Source organism: Gouania willdenowi, chromosome 11 (genome assembly GCF_900634775.1).
Source record: "Gouania willdenowi chromosome 11, fGouWil2.1, whole genome shotgun sequence".
Lineage (NCBI taxonomy): Eukaryota > Metazoa > Chordata > Actinopteri > Blenniiformes > Gobiesocidae > Gouania > Gouania willdenowi.
Genome location: NC_041054.1, coordinates 28,774,989 through 28,793,616, shown reverse-complemented (window position 1 = coordinate 28,793,616; position 18,628 = coordinate 28,774,989). Strand labels below are relative to the sequence as shown.

The 18,628-nt window shown below is 38.5% G+C and overlaps 1 protein-coding gene across 4 annotated transcripts in view; it reads right to left on the bottom strand.

Moving 5' to 3' along the window:
• Positions 1-7,875: 7,875 nt before the first annotated feature.
• The window catches only part of ptprua (protein tyrosine phosphatase receptor type Ua), a 389,498-nt gene continuing 378,745 nt past the window's right edge, over positions 7,876-18,628 (bottom strand). For 3 of the 4 annotated variants that reach the window (XM_028461776.1, XM_028461777.1, XM_028461778.1), the window contains 3 exons: positions 12,401-12,558; positions 11,344-11,479; positions 8,569-8,631 (listed from right to left, as the gene is read on the bottom strand). In XM_028461776.1, the coding sequence (XP_028317577.1) occupies positions 8,569-8,631; positions 11,344-11,479; positions 12,401-12,558 (357 nt within the window). Of the gene's footprint in view, positions 8,632-11,343; positions 11,480-12,400; positions 12,559-18,628 lie in introns of all 4 variants that reach the window. The other variant, XM_028461775.1, reaches the window with a different exon arrangement.

Here is an 18,628-nt window from a genome sequence, read left to right as displayed (position 1 = left end):
GCTGCATATTTACAACATACCATGCAATAGCTTTGCTGATCTGTCCCTGGCTAACAGTTACAGTTTGTTAAAATTCACCTGCTGTTGTTTCGGTGCAGAGACTTCCCTCACGTCCACCAACGCAGCTTTAGCTTAGAGCTTCACTGATGCATGTATCTTTTGGAAGCAGATTGGTCAAATAATGCGCGTATTTCCACTCTGAGACACGCCAACAATTCTTCTTCTTCTTCTTCTGTTTAATGATGGTTGGCTCGGCATCCCACAAAAATATGTAGCGTCACTGTAAACAGGAAGTACACTGCAGCTAGCAAAGTAGCGGACAAACGCACCATGTTGTAACGGTAACTGCGTCATTTCTTTAAAAAATATTGCGTTAGAGTACTAGTTACTGTCAAAAGTAACTTTGGGTAACGCGTTACCACCCAACACTGCTTGTTACACACATATAGACATCAGCAAACATTACAGGCTTCATCAGACGGGTGATACTAAAACCCGAAAACAGAGTAAATGTGGCCCCCTACTACATTCACAAGCTGTAAATTTCACCAAGTTTATCATTGTACTGGTGGTTAGAACTACTTTCTTTACCAGGGACAAAATATTTAACCATGTAACCATGGCCAGTATGGTTTTATAGGATTTAGCGATTCCGATGCTTTATTGATCCGCTTTTTTTTTTTGTTTGTTTCTCTTATCAATTACCAAATAGGCTGAAAAACAAGTAGTAAATATCAAGTTTATTAATATAAATCATAATTGTGGATTTGTGGAATCATTTCACTCATTTGAGTATTGTTTATGCTCAGGAGTTTAATGCCGAGTTTAATGTTTGGACATTGGTTGTGTTGCCACCTTTGGCTCACAGATCCTTCTTGCAGGAATTACAGGTGACGATCCCCGAGGTGTCGTCCTTCTTTGTAAAATGCGGCAGCTCAGCTCGTCTCTGCTCTGCAGCAGCTTGTCTGTGACATCGTGTGGCGCAGCCCGGGAAGAATCGATAGCAGAATCTTAAAGGGTTTTTGTTTGCGATTCCAAAGAAGTGTTTGACTAAGAACCAGTTCCCAAACAAAACGAAATACGCATCCCTAATGGCCAGTGAGATGTTAGTTAGATATGAACCCAGCAGGTCTCTCAGATCTATGGACACAGGGCAGATAATGGAGCCAAGAGTTCACAGCAAACATGCTGAAAAGAAGTGGAACAAACTGCAGCAGAGCTGAAGTCAGCATCACATGTGAACATTTTTAAATCTTAGTTAAAGGCTCTTTTTCTCTACTGCGTATGACTGAGATTGTGTTTTTGTTGATTTAATGTCTTTACTGCTGATTTTATAGTTCTTATTGATTTTTAAGCTGTTGAATGTTTTCTGTTGAACTTTTTGATTATGGAAAGCACTTTCAATTGCCTTGTGTATGAAATGCACTATACAAATACATTTCCCTTGCCTTGAGTTTGCTTGATTACTTTGTCTTTTCTTCTAATTGTTGCTTTTTCTAGTTAACTGGGGATCGTTTTAGTGCAGCTTTTTAAACTTCTGCATGCTGATGCCTCTTGTTGCTTTTTTTTTTTTTTTTTTTATCAATTATTCATACAGGAGCAATGAATGTGTGAACGTTTGGGAATTTGCACTTTGACAAAAGCTTGTTGTGAGCACCTTTTTTTCTGTACATAGCAGCAAATTACAGGTAGCTGCTTTCACTTTAAACTCTATGATGCATTTCTAAGACGCTAATTCAGCGTGTTAATGTTTCCACGTGACTGTTTCTCTGTGGAGAGAACATAGGTATAAGTTCACAAGTGTCAAAAACCAACATTCCAATATGTGAAAATCAACCTGGATTCCAGTGTGAGCAGTAACGTGCCGTCAGGGTAGGCAAGTTAGGCAGTGCCTACCCAAGGGTGAATTGATATTTTGATTATTTAATTATAATTATTAATTTTTTTTTCAAATTATCATATAATTGTAAATTATTTATTTTTCCATTTCCAAGAGCCTACAGTACCTATAAGTTTGAAAGTGTCCGCATTTTGTGCGTTTCATAGCCCAAATTACTAAACAGCGCTATTTCCTGGAACAGCTGTCTTTTTTTTTTTTTTTCGCTCCGCTGTAAGGCAGAGGGAGGCCACGCCCCCTCCCAAGGGCACGTTGCTCCTCTGCCTCCGTTCTCATTGCGTGATTTTATGTGTTTGCGCATGCGCAGTCAGGTCCCCAAGATGAAAACCATTTACATGAAAAGGCAGTGGAGAGAGCTGCCTTTGAACGTAACCACGCTATGCTAAATGCTATACGTAAGTTCACAGTACATTAGTGAATTGATATCACGTGACCGCTGCTGCTACGTTCTCTAGCCAGTGGGCGGGATAACACTACAGTGTGGATGACAGCGCTAGAGATGATAGAGAAACTTTGTTTTGAGGAAAAACGACAGCTTTTAAAGGATGGAGACCAACACCTGAGTTACCAGAGCTTCAGCAAAGGTAAAATCAGAACATGTTTCATACTTTTCACAGTGAATGGTACAAAAGGAAGGATTGACTTTGTGGATGCTCCTCACTGAGGCTGTTCTAAGTTGTTGTTGTTGGCATTTTCTCTGTGTTTCTGTGTTTCCAACACAAACAACAGATGCGCTGCCGTGTCATGAGATACATCTTGTTGGGAGAGTATGGAGGCTACGTTAAATAATTGTTTATGTTTCTTTAATGGTGTTTATGATGTTGATTTTGTTAGATGTGGATCTTATTGTTTTGTTTTTTTTCTTATTATGAATTTTATATTTTGATAAGCGCATTGAGATGACTTTGTTGGAAATTGCTTTATACAAATAAAATTGATTTGAATTGATTTAACACTTTACAGCAGAAACATATGAAATTGTCATTGGTGGTCTCGATTTGCAACGTGCCTACCCAACCCGAGTGGTCACGGCACGTCACTGAGTGTGAGTGTAGTCTGGCAACTACTTGTTGTCACGTACTAGCAAGTTTATATAATATATCATGACCAATTTGAGTATTAACATGGGAAAGTTCTGAGGGGTATTCCAGAAAGCGGGTTATGTTCAAACTTGTATGTTCGGGCTCAAATGAGGGAAACTCTGAGTATTCCATTCCTGAAGGTGAGGTATGTTCTTCTCTGAGTATGTCACCATGGTAACATTCTCCATGAACTGAACCTCCTCGCTGGCAGGTTTTGTCTACAAAACCCTGATTTCTACCTGGCTCGGCCCACCTGAACAAGGAACAATTTAATGTACCTTGACACCAGTGACGTGCTGTGAGCACTAGGGTTGGGTAGGCAGGGCGTTGCAAATCGAGACCACCAGTGTCGAAACTAATGACAATTTGCATCCATTGTTTGTGTTGGAAACACAGAAACATGGAGAAAATGCCAACAACAACAACTCAGAACAGCCGGTTCAGTGAGGAGCATCCACAAAGCCAATCCTTCCTTTTGTACCATTCACTGTGGAAAGTTCGAACAATTTTCTGACCTTACCTTTGCTGAAGGTCTGGTAGCTCAGGTGTTGGTCTCCCATCTTTTAAAAGCTGTCGTTTTTCCTCAAAAGAAAGTTTCTTTATCGTCTTTAGCTCTTTCATCCTGACTGTAGTGTTATCCCGCTTTTAGCTAGAAAATGTACAGCGGTCATGCTGTATCAATTCACAAATGCACTGTGAACGTACGTATAGCTTTTAGCATAGCACGGTTACGTCCAAAGGCAGCATAGCAATCTGCTTTTTTACAGAAATGATTTTCATATTGGGTAACTGACTGCACATGTGCAAACACATAAACACAGGCTATGGGGCCAGAGGCAGAGCAGTAATGTGCCTTTGGAAGAGGGTGCGGCCTCCTCCTGCCTTGCAGCAGAGTGAGACTTGTGGAGCTTCTCTGCCGTACCAGGAAATAGGAGAGGGGTTGGAAAAGAGTGGTGTTGAGTCATTTGGGCTCTGAAAGGCACAAAATGCAAACACTTTCAAACATATAGATACTGTAGGCTATCGGAAATTGGAAAATAAATTATAATTATATTTGAATTAAAGCAATTAGAGAAAGACACTGAGAGGTTGATCTGCATTAAAACGACTACTGACGTCTGCAGTAAAGTTCCCTGGATACAAAGCTGTGTCAAATGTAAAGGTTAAATTTAAATTAATACACATTTAAGGCCCGACATTGATTTTAAATTGTTTCATACTTGCCTTACAGATGTATAGACATCATGATTTGAAAGTTACTGTGGCACAGCAAGTTAAGGAGCTGCTCTTGGGAGCGTATGGGTTGGGGGTTTGAATCCAACCTCAGTCATTCATCTTTTTTGGACTCTGGTGACTATATTACATTAAAAATCAATATAAATGATGCGACGTCAAGCGGCCGTCACTGTATTTATAGCCACTGTAGCTGGAGGGCTCTCTATACAGCAGCCCTCTGATGATGCTACGGCTCCTCAGACACATTTTATTCATATTATTCCCCAGTCCTCACATTACTGGCGCGATGAGGTAATGAAGCCACCAAAAAGCGTGACTCATTACAGGCGATTCAAGCAACTGTAGTCGTGGTGTTCTGTGTGAACAGGCTCATATTCTACAAACACCTGCTTATTTCACACATCGGTGTGAATAACTCGCTCTCTTCAGGGTGGTTGCCATGGCATCTTGTATAATATTTGCTCCAGTCATGATGACTTTTCATCGCGCTTGTGCACATCAGTAACCCGAGGTTTACATACTCAGAGTTAATTGACCCACTTCATACCAGCTGAAATGAAATCAAATACCCAGAGTTTCCCATCACGGGGGCGGAGTTTATGGATAGACCAAGAGTTTGTTAACCCACCTTTCTGGAATACACCCCTGGTCAGTTGTTGTGTTGTGTATTTTTGGAGTCATCAAGTATATTCTTCTTCCACTGTGTGTGATTTTTGAGTAATTTTCGTGTTTTTGTTGAACTTTTTCAAATGTTTAAGTTTTTTTTTTTTTTTTATGTACAGTATATTTGTTGTCACTGTGTGTTTTTGTTGTCATGTTGTGTGTTTTTGGAGTGTTTTTCTTTATCGTCTGCATATGTTGTCATAGGTTAACCCTACATATTGTGCAGTCTTTTTGCAACAGCTGGACGTGTTTTATTTTCATTATGTTTATTAATTTGCTTAGTTGTGAGCATCACCTGAGGGGTATTCCAGAAAGTGGGTTATGTTCATACACTGAGTATGTTCAGGCTCAAATATGGGAAACTGAGTTTCAGATTCCTGAATGCGAGGTGCTGAACCTGCTCGCTGACAGGTTTTATTTAAGAAACCCTGGTTTCTACTTGGCTCCACCTTCTCAAGGAACACTTTAATTTACCTTGACACTCTTCTCTGACCACACATTAGTAACAGGCACGCTTCCTTACCCTTCACCAGGGTGATAACACATAAGGTTATACTGTATTTATGACATCTTAAGATGTCTAGAATACATCTTTTTTGGACATCCAGACGACTCTAGCTACTACATTACATTAAAGGTGCGTTCACACCGTACGCGATTGAAGCGACTGCAGTCTGTGATGAGTCGCTTGAACATAATGGTGCTTTTTGGTCGCTCCATCACTTTATTGCTCCAGTGACGTGATGATAGGGAATAGTGTGTGTTGGGAGGGCTGCAGCACTGAGATGGCTGATAACTTCTTCTCCGGCCGTACATTCACAGCACTTATCATAGACAGCGCCACTTTTACGGTTTAAATGATCAACTTACGGGGTTACTAAAGAACATGTTCACTCACAATGTAGTTGTGAGTGAACATGGGGTTAAATGCTTTAATTTTGCCCCGGTCAGTTGAGGAAGTGCGTGATTGGTTTGCTGGAAGATCAAGCATCGTCAGGTCTCCTATCAGACATAGATTAGGAGAGAGAGGAATCCTGCAGTCCAAACTGGAGGACAGTTTTTCAGTAATTAGAAACCAAAAATGTTGAACTGAGGAACAGAGCCATAAGGCATGTAAATAAGAATCACTGGTATATAAGGTTAGTTCCCTGGGTACACTGAGGGTTAGGGTTGGGGTTTTATACATTTTCTGTTGGGTAATGTGGGATCTGTGGAGGACTTTGTATTGAATTAGCTGTAGGTTTGTGTTTTTTGTCATCTTAAAAGTATTACAACAAATTTCTGTCCAGAAATCGGTGTTGATTGAAAGTTCAGCTTCCCATTTAGCAATTGGTAAGTGATTAGAGTTACTGTAGTGTTCGACAGTGCTCTGTATGTTTTTGAGAGTTTTTTTTTATTTTATTGAGATTTTTTTCATATATATAGAAAGTTCTGGTGGTTGTAAAGTAATTGGATCTACAGGAGTGTTTTTCTTGATTGTCTCTGTTACTTGTAAGTACTGTAAAAAAACATTTTTATTCATATTGAATGTTTGGTTTAGATTGTTATATGTCCTGAGTTTGTCATTTTTGAAGAGGTCTTGGAGATGAGTGATTCCACTTTCTTACCATGTCTTCAGATAGAGCAGTGTTCTTCTATTTCTAAAGTATCTATTACATTGGTAATGTCCAGGGCTTACCACCACGCAGTCAGGGTGGAGGCAATCAGTGGGTTTTTAAGGCAGTTGTGACATTTGAGGGTCTTAGTGATAAAAGGGAGATCAGATAGTTTAATATGTTTGCAGTCTAACAGTCTAATCTGAATGTAATCTAGTCTCTTCAGTCGCGTTTGGTGTGAACGCACCTTAAAAATCAATGTAAATGGCGCGACGTCAAGCGGCCATCACTGTCTGTAGAGCCAAGGCTGCACTGAGACGGCTGTACACTTCCTCTACTTACTGGGGCAAAATGAAAATGTAATACTCTTTGAATAAGCCTTTTAAATTCTAATTATGTTTTGAGTGAACTCATCCTCAGATGGACTAATCAATGGTTCGCGGCTCCGGAACTGGGGGGAGTGGTTGCTGAGCTGCCCTCGTCGATGTGGTGTTTCTTTTATTTATGTTGAAGAACTGTTAGTCTTAACAACCATTACATTACATAGATCACTCAGAAAGTGTTTGTTACTATTTTGTGAGAACATTGTACTTATTTTGTGGTCTCAAAGTAGTTTTGTGCACATGAATAAGTAATTTGTGGGCACAATTTGTTTTTTTTTCGCCATGTCATATTTTGTTGTTATTTTGTGTATTTCTGTTGACATTTTGTCATTTTCCGTATAATTGTTGATGTTGTATATCTTTCTTCCAATGTGTGTGTTTTTGAAGTATTTTTTCTTTCTTGTGTGTTTTTTGGTTAAAATGGTAAAAAAATAAAATAAATTGTTAAATACTACTTGGTGGTTACAAAATACTAATTCAACCAATTAGTAATTTGTGGCCACAAAGTAGTATTTTGTGGCAACGAATTAGTATTTTGCGGAAACAATTTAGTAATTCATGGCTCCGTAATTTTGTTTGTTTGCTGTTTCATTTCTTGTTGACGTGCTTTTTGTTGATGTATTTTTCAGTTATTTTCTGTATTTTTCTTGTCCTTTTCTGTATTTCTCTGTACATTTTAGTTTTTTGGGATCTGATTGTATATTGTTGCTGTTTTTTGTATTGTTTCTGTCATTTGCTGTGTTTTTGGGGAAACTTTGTTTATCGCACAAACATTATCTTGTAATCTCTCATTCTGACACGAGGAAGCGCAGAAATAGACCTCTGAAAACATGATTGTTAGGCCACAGCTTACTTTATTTGTTTTCAGGTTTTAGACACTGTTTAAGAAATAAAACACACTGAATAAATACAAATGTATAAAGCAACAGACGTTCACCTTATCCCCACAGCAACATTGGGTTATTCTTTATGGAGTGACAGAATCCACCCTAAAGCCAACGTGGGCGACACTCTGCGATGAAACACTGAGAACTGGGCATGCAAATGCTGAACCCCAACCCACTGCACGGACACATCATGAGTTAGAACACTAGTAAGACATGAGAACATCTAGGAACACTCAAGGGTAAGGAAAAGAAAATGTCTATATACACACACAGAATAAATAAAGAAAAACTAGGTCCAACACGTTTTTGTGCCGCTGTACAGTGAAGTCCTTCAGGAGGGACTGGTATCTTTTCTTCATCGTTTCTTAGCCTATGTTCAAATATAGTCAAGTACAACATGGGATGTTCACCAACAGCAGATTTACAGTGTTACAAAGATCAGCCGGTGGTGGGCTTCATCTGTACTTCTTTGTCCGAGTTAGTGATAGTAAGTAAGGCAGGACACTGGGAAGTTCAGCTGCCTCCATCCGGCCCTCAAAGATCAAACTCCAGTCCATGTTCGTGGCCCCTCCTTTGGCAGATATAAAGATTTCCACTTTTTGGATCCGAAAGCCAAGGAAAATTCAAAAGGCATGTCAGTAGAAGTATGTTACAACACGTCAAGTGATATTTCTCAATCAATAGACGTTTTATCCAGACATGGCAACGAAGACAAGTCGAACAGAACTCTTTTCAAGGACTAAGGACCAGGAACTAAGATCTGAGAGTCTCAACACATGACCTGAACCTGCTCCATGAGGAGGGTGGAGAAGTTGAGGAAAGATGCTATCTGACTTCCAAACAGTCCAGGTACTCCTGGGCCAGATCATAGCAGAACCGGTACTGTTCCTGGAGAGACAACACAGAGTCGTAGAGTTAGAAAATCACTCGTCTTTGTACTTATTCACTGGTCAGTGATTGGCTAAAGCATTTCACACACTTCCTGTACTAATAGGAGGACTCACATATCCCCTATTCTAAAAGAACTCCATTGGCTGCCAGTGTCTTTTAGGAATCATTTTAAAATTCTGGTTCTAGCGTTCAGAGCCTTGCAGGGTCAGGCTCCTTTTTATACCAGCGATTTGATCCAGCCTTCAACCCCTGCTCGGGCTCTGAGGTCTGTGGATCAGAGTCTACTGACGGTTCTTCACACTCGTTTCTGGACCAGAGGAGATAGATCATTCCAGGCTTTGGAACAATCTTCCACTCTCTCTGCATTTGATTGTCTCTGTTGACACTTTCAAAAGCCAACTTAAGACTGTTCAAGCTTTTAATTAGCTATATTTTTGGGCCGCTATGATTTTATGTTGTCCTGGCCCTTTTTTATAATGTGTTTACTGTTTTTGATCCTAAACTGTGTATTTTTGTGTATTTTTATTTTAAAGGAGACATATCATGCATTTAATTCCTTCCTTTTTTACATATAAATCATACAGTTGTGGTCTATATAAAGCGGAACTGCAATGCTTGGGTCTGAATTCCTCATTATTATAGGAGCGAGATGAAAATGAAGATGATGAACCTGCAGAACCCTAACAAGTGAGCTAACACAAGCACCGAGCTAACGCTAGCGCCAAGCTAACTTCACGAAATGCATTTTAATACAGTCTTTTCTGAGACAAAAACGTCAAAATGAAATGACTAATGAAAACTTTAGACTTAAATGAAATCACGTAGGCCATATCATCAAGGATCTAAAACGAGCACACAGCGCTAACATATGAAGACGGTGCAACTGCTAATGCTAACAAAACAATGACAGGGACGTCTTATCATCACACTTTTTAGCGTTATTTACAGCTTACCGAAGTGCTCTGTTCATCGTCTCCAAAGATAGAAGGAATTGAACCCTCAATCAGACAAAGTCTTTCAGTAAATCCTTCTTTATACTGGTGGAGGTTGATGAAGCAGTCATCATTGAAGTGCTTCACACACACAAAAATGATCTTACCCACAGATGTGGTACATTTCTATAAAAAATAAAACTCAACCAGGCACTTTGAAAAGGTTCTGATGATGGGAGACGGTGTAATGAAGCGTGTGGGTTACTACATCCAACAACCAAACATTTTGACTTATCCTCTCGTAACTTCGGCATCCTTGAGCTTGGACTACAAAATAAAAGCGAGAAATAAAAATGGCGGATTGCTCGAAGTGTTGGACCTGGAGTTGATGTACTAATTTGGCAGTTCCGCTGGAATAACTGTGACGTTATTGTTCAAAAAACGTAATAGAGAATAGAAAAATCAAAACAGATTGAAAAATATGACCAAAACAGAATATAAAGATATCTACGGAGCACCTGAAGAGACTAATTTGAACTTTTCTGTACTTCTAAACACTCTAAATGTACAACAAAATGCATTTAAGGGCTAAAAAAGTGTATTTAGCATGATATGTCCCCTTTAAACTGTGTTGTGAAGCACTTTGTGGCTTTTTGTCTAAGAAAGGTGCTATACAAATAAATATTACTTACTTATTTACTACGGGTGTCCTGATCCAGAATTGATATTGGTCCAATATCAGCCAAAAACAAAAATCTGATTATATTGGCCTGCGTCCAAAACCTCAAAATGTCATTTGTTTTTATTAGATTTGTTGAGGGTATTTTTCAGGCTTTTCTTATTGATTTTTTATTCATTCTATTCAATTTAAATATATATATATATATACTTCTGATTAAGTGGTTATTTTGCACTTTAGAAATTTATTACTATTTATCTTTATCAACAACTGCTCCTCCTTCACTGCCCCCCTGTCCCAAGGAGTCCCTCAGGGCTCTGTTCTTGGTCCCCTCCTCTTTATTATCTACCTCCTCTCCCTCAGTGAAATCCTTTGTCGTCATGGTCTCCGTTGTCATTGCTATGCCGACGACGTCCAATCATACATCTCCATCAAATCTATCACCCTAGAAACCCTGTGAAACTCTGTTTGGTTTTTGATTGTCATTGTTGTGTATTGTGTTTTTATCCTTTTTTTTAAATGAACAAATGAAAACACTACAAAACAGTCACATATTTAAATGTGTAAAATTAAAATATTAAACAAACGTTGTATGGTCAGTTCACATTCAAATATCACATCCCAGCAGCTCTATCGTAAGGATTGCGAGTGAAGGAAGTGACGTACTGAAAGGATCCGGTCCGTGAAAGTATTAGGCAAATGCTAATGCTAGGTTAATGTTAATGCTAGGCTAAAGCTAAAATAAAGCTAGGCTGCATCCTCACTTGCATTTTCTTCATGAAATGCAAATATTGTAATTATTATTATTATAAGGTATTTTTTTAGGTTCTTTCTTTCTTTATGTATTTATTTCTTTATGTATTGATGTATGTATGTATTTATTTATTTATTTATTCAGTGTATTCGATTGTAGAATCTTCTTATGTTTGGTGGTTAAAATGTCTGAAACCCATGGATTGATAATAAATGGGTTAGTTTGCTGACTATTGATGTATGTGTGGCCCATGGCCAATATCCAAGGCTACAATATTGGCAATATATCCGACGGTGGAGCAGTTGTATCGGTACAACCCGTAACACAAACATTTGTTTTCTCACCATTGTCTCGACCATGTTCGGTTTTGAGTTTCGCAGCGTTTTTGCTGCAAAGAACACGTCGGCCACGCTGTGATGGCGAATCATCTCCAGGATCATGGTGCAGGCACAGAAGGTTCCACTTCGACCACCACCATTACTGCAGGGGTGGAAAAAGACACACACACACACACAGACACACAGAAGACTCATTCGGATCTAAGTGACCAACAAAGATGTAGTAAAGCAGCAGTATGTTACTTTGTAAGAGCAACTGTGTTAGTGCCACAAGAAAAGCACATGTAGGGCTGCGGAATACAGAATTCACAGAAAAAACTATTTTGTTCTTTCTAATTTTGACTCTTTTACAAAATCAAGCAGAAATTGCAATCTGGCAGTGAATTTGTCCTCACCCTGTGGAAAAACATTTACACACAAGTTTGTTTCTGCGCATTAAAATGAATGAATATGAAACAAGAGAGTCCAACCTCCTCCAAGCTCAGAATCTAATTGGCAATATTGTCACCGTTATCTAGATCAATAATCCTGATCATGGTACCATGATTCACACACATCTTTTTTTTTTTTTAGAAAAATTCAGATCAAATGCACGATCCAGATCTGATCTGGATGAAACTGTCAGATAATTAAGGAACCAAATCGACATAATGAGTCAAATCACATTAAGATCAATCAATTGCAAAAAGTGACATTTTTAAATTCCGCCAACAGTGAGAGATGGGGATTTTTTTTTATTTTCAAAACTGTTCCAGAATCAATATATTGATCTGGATCCTCTCATGAATCTAATGGAATCTTTCATGGCCTAAAGTCTATGGTTAAATGTATTTCTTTGTCAAAATATTGTGACATATTACTGCGTCAGATTAACAAACAATTAAATAAACGCAGGTGAAATGACAAAAGTAAACTCCAATAATTGTATTAAGCCTGTTTGGCACAATTTCAGGAAGTTTAATATCCTGTAATGACTCGGATTAGGGAAAGATGATGAAAGGGAAACTGAAAATGTGTACATTTTTAAATGTAAAGCGGGAGGCTGTAGAGATGAAGGCCTTACAGGCAGTGGACGATGGTGCGTCCTTCGCCACACTCTCTCTGCCAGTTGTGAACCTGAGCCAAAAGGCTTAGGAAGGCTTTCTTGGAGTCGGGCACATCGCGGTAAGGAGACCAGCGCAGGAACTGGAAGTGTCGCACCACCAGCTGGCCTTCCTGAAGCTGCAGGAGGAGAAACGGTAGAAGGCAATATTATACCCCACACATCTGGAAATGCTGATGACATTATCAAAGACACTCAACCAGTGGCGGCTGGCCAATAGAGGGCGCTAGGGCGCCGCCCCACCACTCACCACGTTAGTTTGAGTAAGACATAAAAAAAAAAACTATATAAATTAATAATGAACTCAAAATACTACAAAACACATTTATATCTGTATTTAGATAATCAGAATAAATATTATATTGATAATGATGATGAGTAAAGTTGTTTTGTTCCTCTGTGTCTGATTGGTGACGTGTTTCCACTTTGGGGTGCACTAATCTTTACCCATAGCCTCTCGTTAAAAGTTGTACATGCGCAGTATCTTCTCTTCAAGAAAGTCTATAAAGTGACTCTGGGCAAAGTTGACCTGCGCCCAAAGACACTGCGTTGAATGCAGCCACTCAGTAACACAACACCACCTTCCGCCATGGAAGGGGCTGACGTCACAATGGTCCCTCATAAAGTGGCTGATTGAACAGTGGGAGTTGGAGACGATAGAAAGAGAAGCAAAATGGAGAAAGAGGCTTTCCCTGCCTCCTTTTTCAAAAGTCAGGATCAGACCCAACATAGATAAAGACAGGTCTGACCCATTTAAAGCACTTTTCAAAAAAGGCAAAGTAACATGAACATACTAGGAACAAAGTAAATTTGATGATTTCAAATCTTGAATATGTCCATGTTTTGTAAACTCGGACATTTTCTCAGGTCTAACATTATGTATATTCATTTACTGCTTTGTTTTTAGCCACCCTTTTAAAAATTTAAATTTAAATTACTTGTTAAACTAACTAAAAAAAAAATTAAATAAATCTGAAAAGCAAAATTAAAATGAAAACAAATACAATTTCAAAAGGTAGGTTAACTCTGACACACACTCGCTCCATTAAATAAACTACATCTGTCCTTGCTTGTTTATGGGTACTGTTGCAATACATTTGGTTAGTTTGAAAGGTGTCTACTTTGGAGTTGTAGCCCCCCCTGGAGAAAATCACCAGTCGCCACTGCACTTGACATCTTCTAGTTTCCATCAAAGGCAGGGATTAACCTTGGCAACACCATCACCAGGACATTGGCTGGGTTAGAACGCTCCTCCTTTGAGTGTCCAAATACCTTGTTGGGAATGAGTCTATCGGTGTCCTGCTCTGTGGTGTCTGCCTCCTCGGGGTCCTGTAGAGACGCCATGTAAGAAAAGTCTCTGATTGGGTGCTGACTGGGTGATGCGAGGAACTGACTGGAAGCAGGAGACTATTGTGGGCACTAGCAGGGGAATGTTTGGTCTAGTGTGGTGGAGAGGAAAACTAGGAGGGAGATCTAAGGACTCGTACATCGTACTCAACCAGACTCTCAGGCTGCATTCACACCGGTTTAGTCGTGGACTGGTTGGAGGACAGCTGATCATTTGATTTGTCTGGGTTTGCATTCAGAGAACAACTTCTGATCCGCTCCAAACAGCCTCTGGTGCAGTTCCATGAGCTAACCCAGTGGTTCTCAAACATTTTTTGCTCACGTACCCCCTATCTCTTACTTTCGAATTCAAGTACCCCCTTATGTCCAACTGCTACATTATACTGTATATACACTATATGATAGAATCTTGTTTCGTAAATAAGTGGAATGAAACAGTATTTAGTGTTTCCTGAATATATTTATTTCTATAGTTTTTATCATTTCTGGTCATCTTCCGCCTGGTGTGGGACCAACACTGACCCTTATACTGTATTTTCACTTTCTTTCTGAACTCAGATCAACCCAAGGTCATTTCACGTCATCTGTGCCGGGCTGGACTGTACAGAATGAAGCGATCGGGCTCATGTTTCAACGGCCCCCATTCCCCCCTCCCTCCCAAGTAGTGGCAGCAGGAGGGGAGCACGGCCGGCTGCAATCCTTCCCTTCACAAGTCCCCTCCCCCCGACTATACGTGCTGTATCCTCAATTTTTGTTGTAGTTGTGTTTCATTGCTTATGTGCTGAGGAGTTGTTTTCCTAGTCGCACACTGTGTTCCCCTTAGGGAACATAGTTTAGGATCTGCCTTTTTCCCCTCTCCTTTCCTCCTGTTTTTCCATTTTTCATCTAAACATGATGGCGCCGCAGATGGCTGCCTCGGTGTGTTGGTGCGCATGTTCTTTGCACCAACTGCCAAGTGAAATTCCTTGTAATGTTTTTAACTGTTCCTGGCGAATAAAATCCTTTCTGATTTTGATGTTCTGATCAAGACCATTTCTATCATCATTCTGTGTTTTTTGTGTGTGTTGTTGATATTAATTAAATTATTCTCTCTCAGTGTGTGTGTTTTTGGTGTCGTTTGGTTTGTTTCTTATGTCGTTTTGTGTGTGACTTTTCAGAGACTAAAACTCCAGAAAACAGGCGAGTTTGGGAAAATAAACCTCATAATACTATGTTGTTGGAGTTCTTAGAACAAATGGAGTTGTGTGAAAAATAGCATAATGCTGGACCATTAATAGCCAGCTGCACATTATCATCGTCTCATCAGAGACAGCACGTGTGAGTGAGGGAAGGGGGGAGGGAGGGAGGTGGAGCAGAGGGAAGTTTGTGTGAGAGGCAGACAGTTAGGTCAAAAGGTGGGAGCTCTAAGTCCTGCTCCAGGATCAAAGGAGGGCTACAGCTAAAGCGCTAACACACAATCAGGTCCATATTCACAGTTATTCACAGTAAGTTACATCTTTGTCTCAATAAAACAAGTTTCTTTAGTCGAACTCTGTGTAGCTAATCTGGAGAATCCATGTACCCTTCGTTCTTTGGTTATTCTGTTTTAAAACTAAATCAAAATAACAAATAAACAGTGTGGTTATTTTGTTTTACTGACTTAAAACCACAACAGAAATACAGAAAAATAAAAAAAACCAAACAAGCAGCGTTTTTCCAGTTTTAAAATTAAATCTTGTTCTGTTTGTGTGATATTTAGATATTTAAAGGAAACTATGGACGAGAGCTTCATGTTTTAATCTCACCACACAGAGGACACACAGACGGACCTTTACTACTGAACAAACAATGAGCACAAGTCACATTACTGATGAACCTGTGAACTGAAACGTTATTAATACATAATATATATACTAATAAGATGTTATGTAAAACATGTACATGATATGTGATTAAAGGAACCAGCGGTGGTGTAATGCATCTACTGGTGCTCCTTGTTTCTAGTGATCAACTTCCGTGTGTGTTGACTGCTGGCTAGTGGTATTATAACAGGCAAAAAATATATTTTCACTGCCCTCAATCTGGATTCTATTTGTATCTGTAACTCTTTAACAGAACGTCATTGACACACAAATTACACCTCCTTGCCATCGGTGTGAGGTGGACAGCATGATACAACAAAACATGGATGTTACATAAAACATGCACATGATATGTGATTAAATTAATATCTTCATATATGTTTTACACATATATGAAATGTGTTCTCTGTATTTGACCCATCCCTGAGGAGCAGTGGGAGCAGTTGGGGTTTAAGGAACTTGCTCACATTCCACAATAATGGCCCGGGTGAGATTCAAACACCGCAAAACAAAACATAAACGTGAGCAGCTTTTTAAAGCTCAAATATCCAAAGACTGCATGAAAACAGGAGCAGGACCAGAAAACTGCTGAAATACACCCTAAACAGTGGTATTGGGTGAGGAGACCTGGTCCAGGACCTGGGGATGGAAACCAGGTCAGCAGACTTCAGTTCTCACTCCTCATAAATATCCAATATCTCACAAACCCAACAATATTTTAAAACAAAACAGAAAAACGCTGCTTGTCTGTTTTGTTTCCGTATTTCTGTTTTGGTTTTAAGTCAGTAAAACAAAATAAACACATTGTTTATTTGTTATTTTGATTTGGTTTTGAAACAGAAGAACCAAAGAATGAGGGTACATGGATTTAATCTGGAGCAATTGTTGCTGCTGCTGTTTTGTTCTTTTTGTTTTAATCATTGTACCCATGGGGAAGGACAAACCATTACCAAACATCCCACTCGTTATCAGGCTTCATTAATGTGAAAATGATTAAACAGAATTAAAGGACTTCAGTGAGAGTTTCTGTCCTTTATTCACTGTTTAAAGCTGAGTCTGGATTTCATAGGAACATTTTAGTAACTCATTAAAAAAAACCTCCATCAGACAAGCCGTCATCATCTCAGCGTTACGTTCTCATGGTTTTCATCTCCTCATTAATTTTGGTGCTACAATGGTCTGCTAACGAGAAGCTGCACCGGACCAAACAAACAGTTGGTTTCATATCTACGAAAGTCCCTCATCTGAATGAATTTACAGAAAACAATGTCATCTGTGAACTCATAATGAACAATTTGCATCATGACTTTCTTGTCAACAATATCATTATAGTTGGATTATTCAAAATAACAAATAAACGGTGTGTTTATTTTGTTTAACTGACTTAAAACCAAAACAGAAATACAGAAAAATCAAAAACCAGACGAGAAGCGTTTTGGTGTTCTAAAACTAAACCTTCTCTTTGTGATATTTGGATATTTAAGAGAAACTAAAACGAGAGCTTCATGTTTTAATCTCACCACACAGAGAGGACCCACAAAAGGGGGTGGAGTTTTAATCTGCTACTGTACGTCTGTTAAAAATGATCTTGTATCATGTTGTCCACCTCACACTGATGACAAAGAGGCATAATTTGTGTGTTGATGTTGTTTTGTTAAAGAGTTATTGATGCTGGAAGTCTGAATCTGCGAATATCTGCCAACTTTACAGAACAGTGTTACGGTACAAACAGTATCCAGATAATCTGGTGACTGACTATCGATTGTGAGGCTGGTGTGAGGAACAACAGATGTTAGAACTTCTACCATTTGACACTTTTGCAAAAACAATTAAAGATTTTTTGCACGTGATAATACCACGAGCCACTAACGGCAGCCATCACACACATGGAAGTTGATCCCAAGAAACGAGGAGCACCAGTAGATTCACTTCATTTACATTTAATCTCATATCATGTGCATGTTTTACATAACATCCTTCTTTTTTAAATTATTATTATTTATGTATTAATAACATTTCAATTCACCAGTTCATCAGTATTGTGACTAATGCGTTGCTCATTTTTTGTCCGAAAGTAAAAGACCGCCCCCGTCTGTGGGTCCTCTCTGTGTGGTGAGGTTAAAACATGAGGCTCTCATCCTAGTCTTCTGTAAGTATCCAAATATCACAAACAGAAAATTTTATTTTAAAACAGAAAAATGATGCTTATCTGGTTTTTGATTTTTCTGTATTTCTGTTTACGTTGTAAGTCAGTAAAACAAAATAACCACACCATTTGTTATTTTGATTTGGCATTAAAACGGAATAACCAAAGAATGAAGGGGGGTAAATGGATTCTAATTTCAAAATTAATTATACAATATTTGAAATTCCTTAAAAATGCATAAAAATAATAAAGCAACAATTGTGTTAAACATATTTGGAGGATTTACATTGACGCAAAAACCACAGCCCCCTTTAAATCTACTGTACCAATTATGTCCTATTAAAAGCCCTCATGTATGTATTTTTTTATTTTTTATTTATTTTGTTTTATTTTTGCTTCTTTCTTTATTATGTTCCTATGTCTGAATTTTAAAATGCTATCTTATCTATTGATCGCTGTATATGACATTTAGGTGCCTTGTTATCTGTATATGAGTTAATGTCATATAAGAATTTTCATGACATATGATATTAAAATGGGTATCAATGAACAATGTTTGCATGAATATTATAATAGAAATAAAAACAGGAATAAAAACATATCATGTGCCTCTCCTTTGTATATGCACATACTGTACTTTGATTTCTTCTGTTATATAAAGTGTCCAAATATCATGTGGTGCAACTGTCCAGCCAAAAAACATTTATAAAATTACTCTAAATTTATTTTCTTACATATTTGGCATGATTTTTTTGTTTTGTAGTCCTGTATAAAATTAAAAGGTATTCCTGTTTTTATTCCCATTATAATATTCAAGCAAACTTTGTTTGATAATACCCATTTTATAATCATATA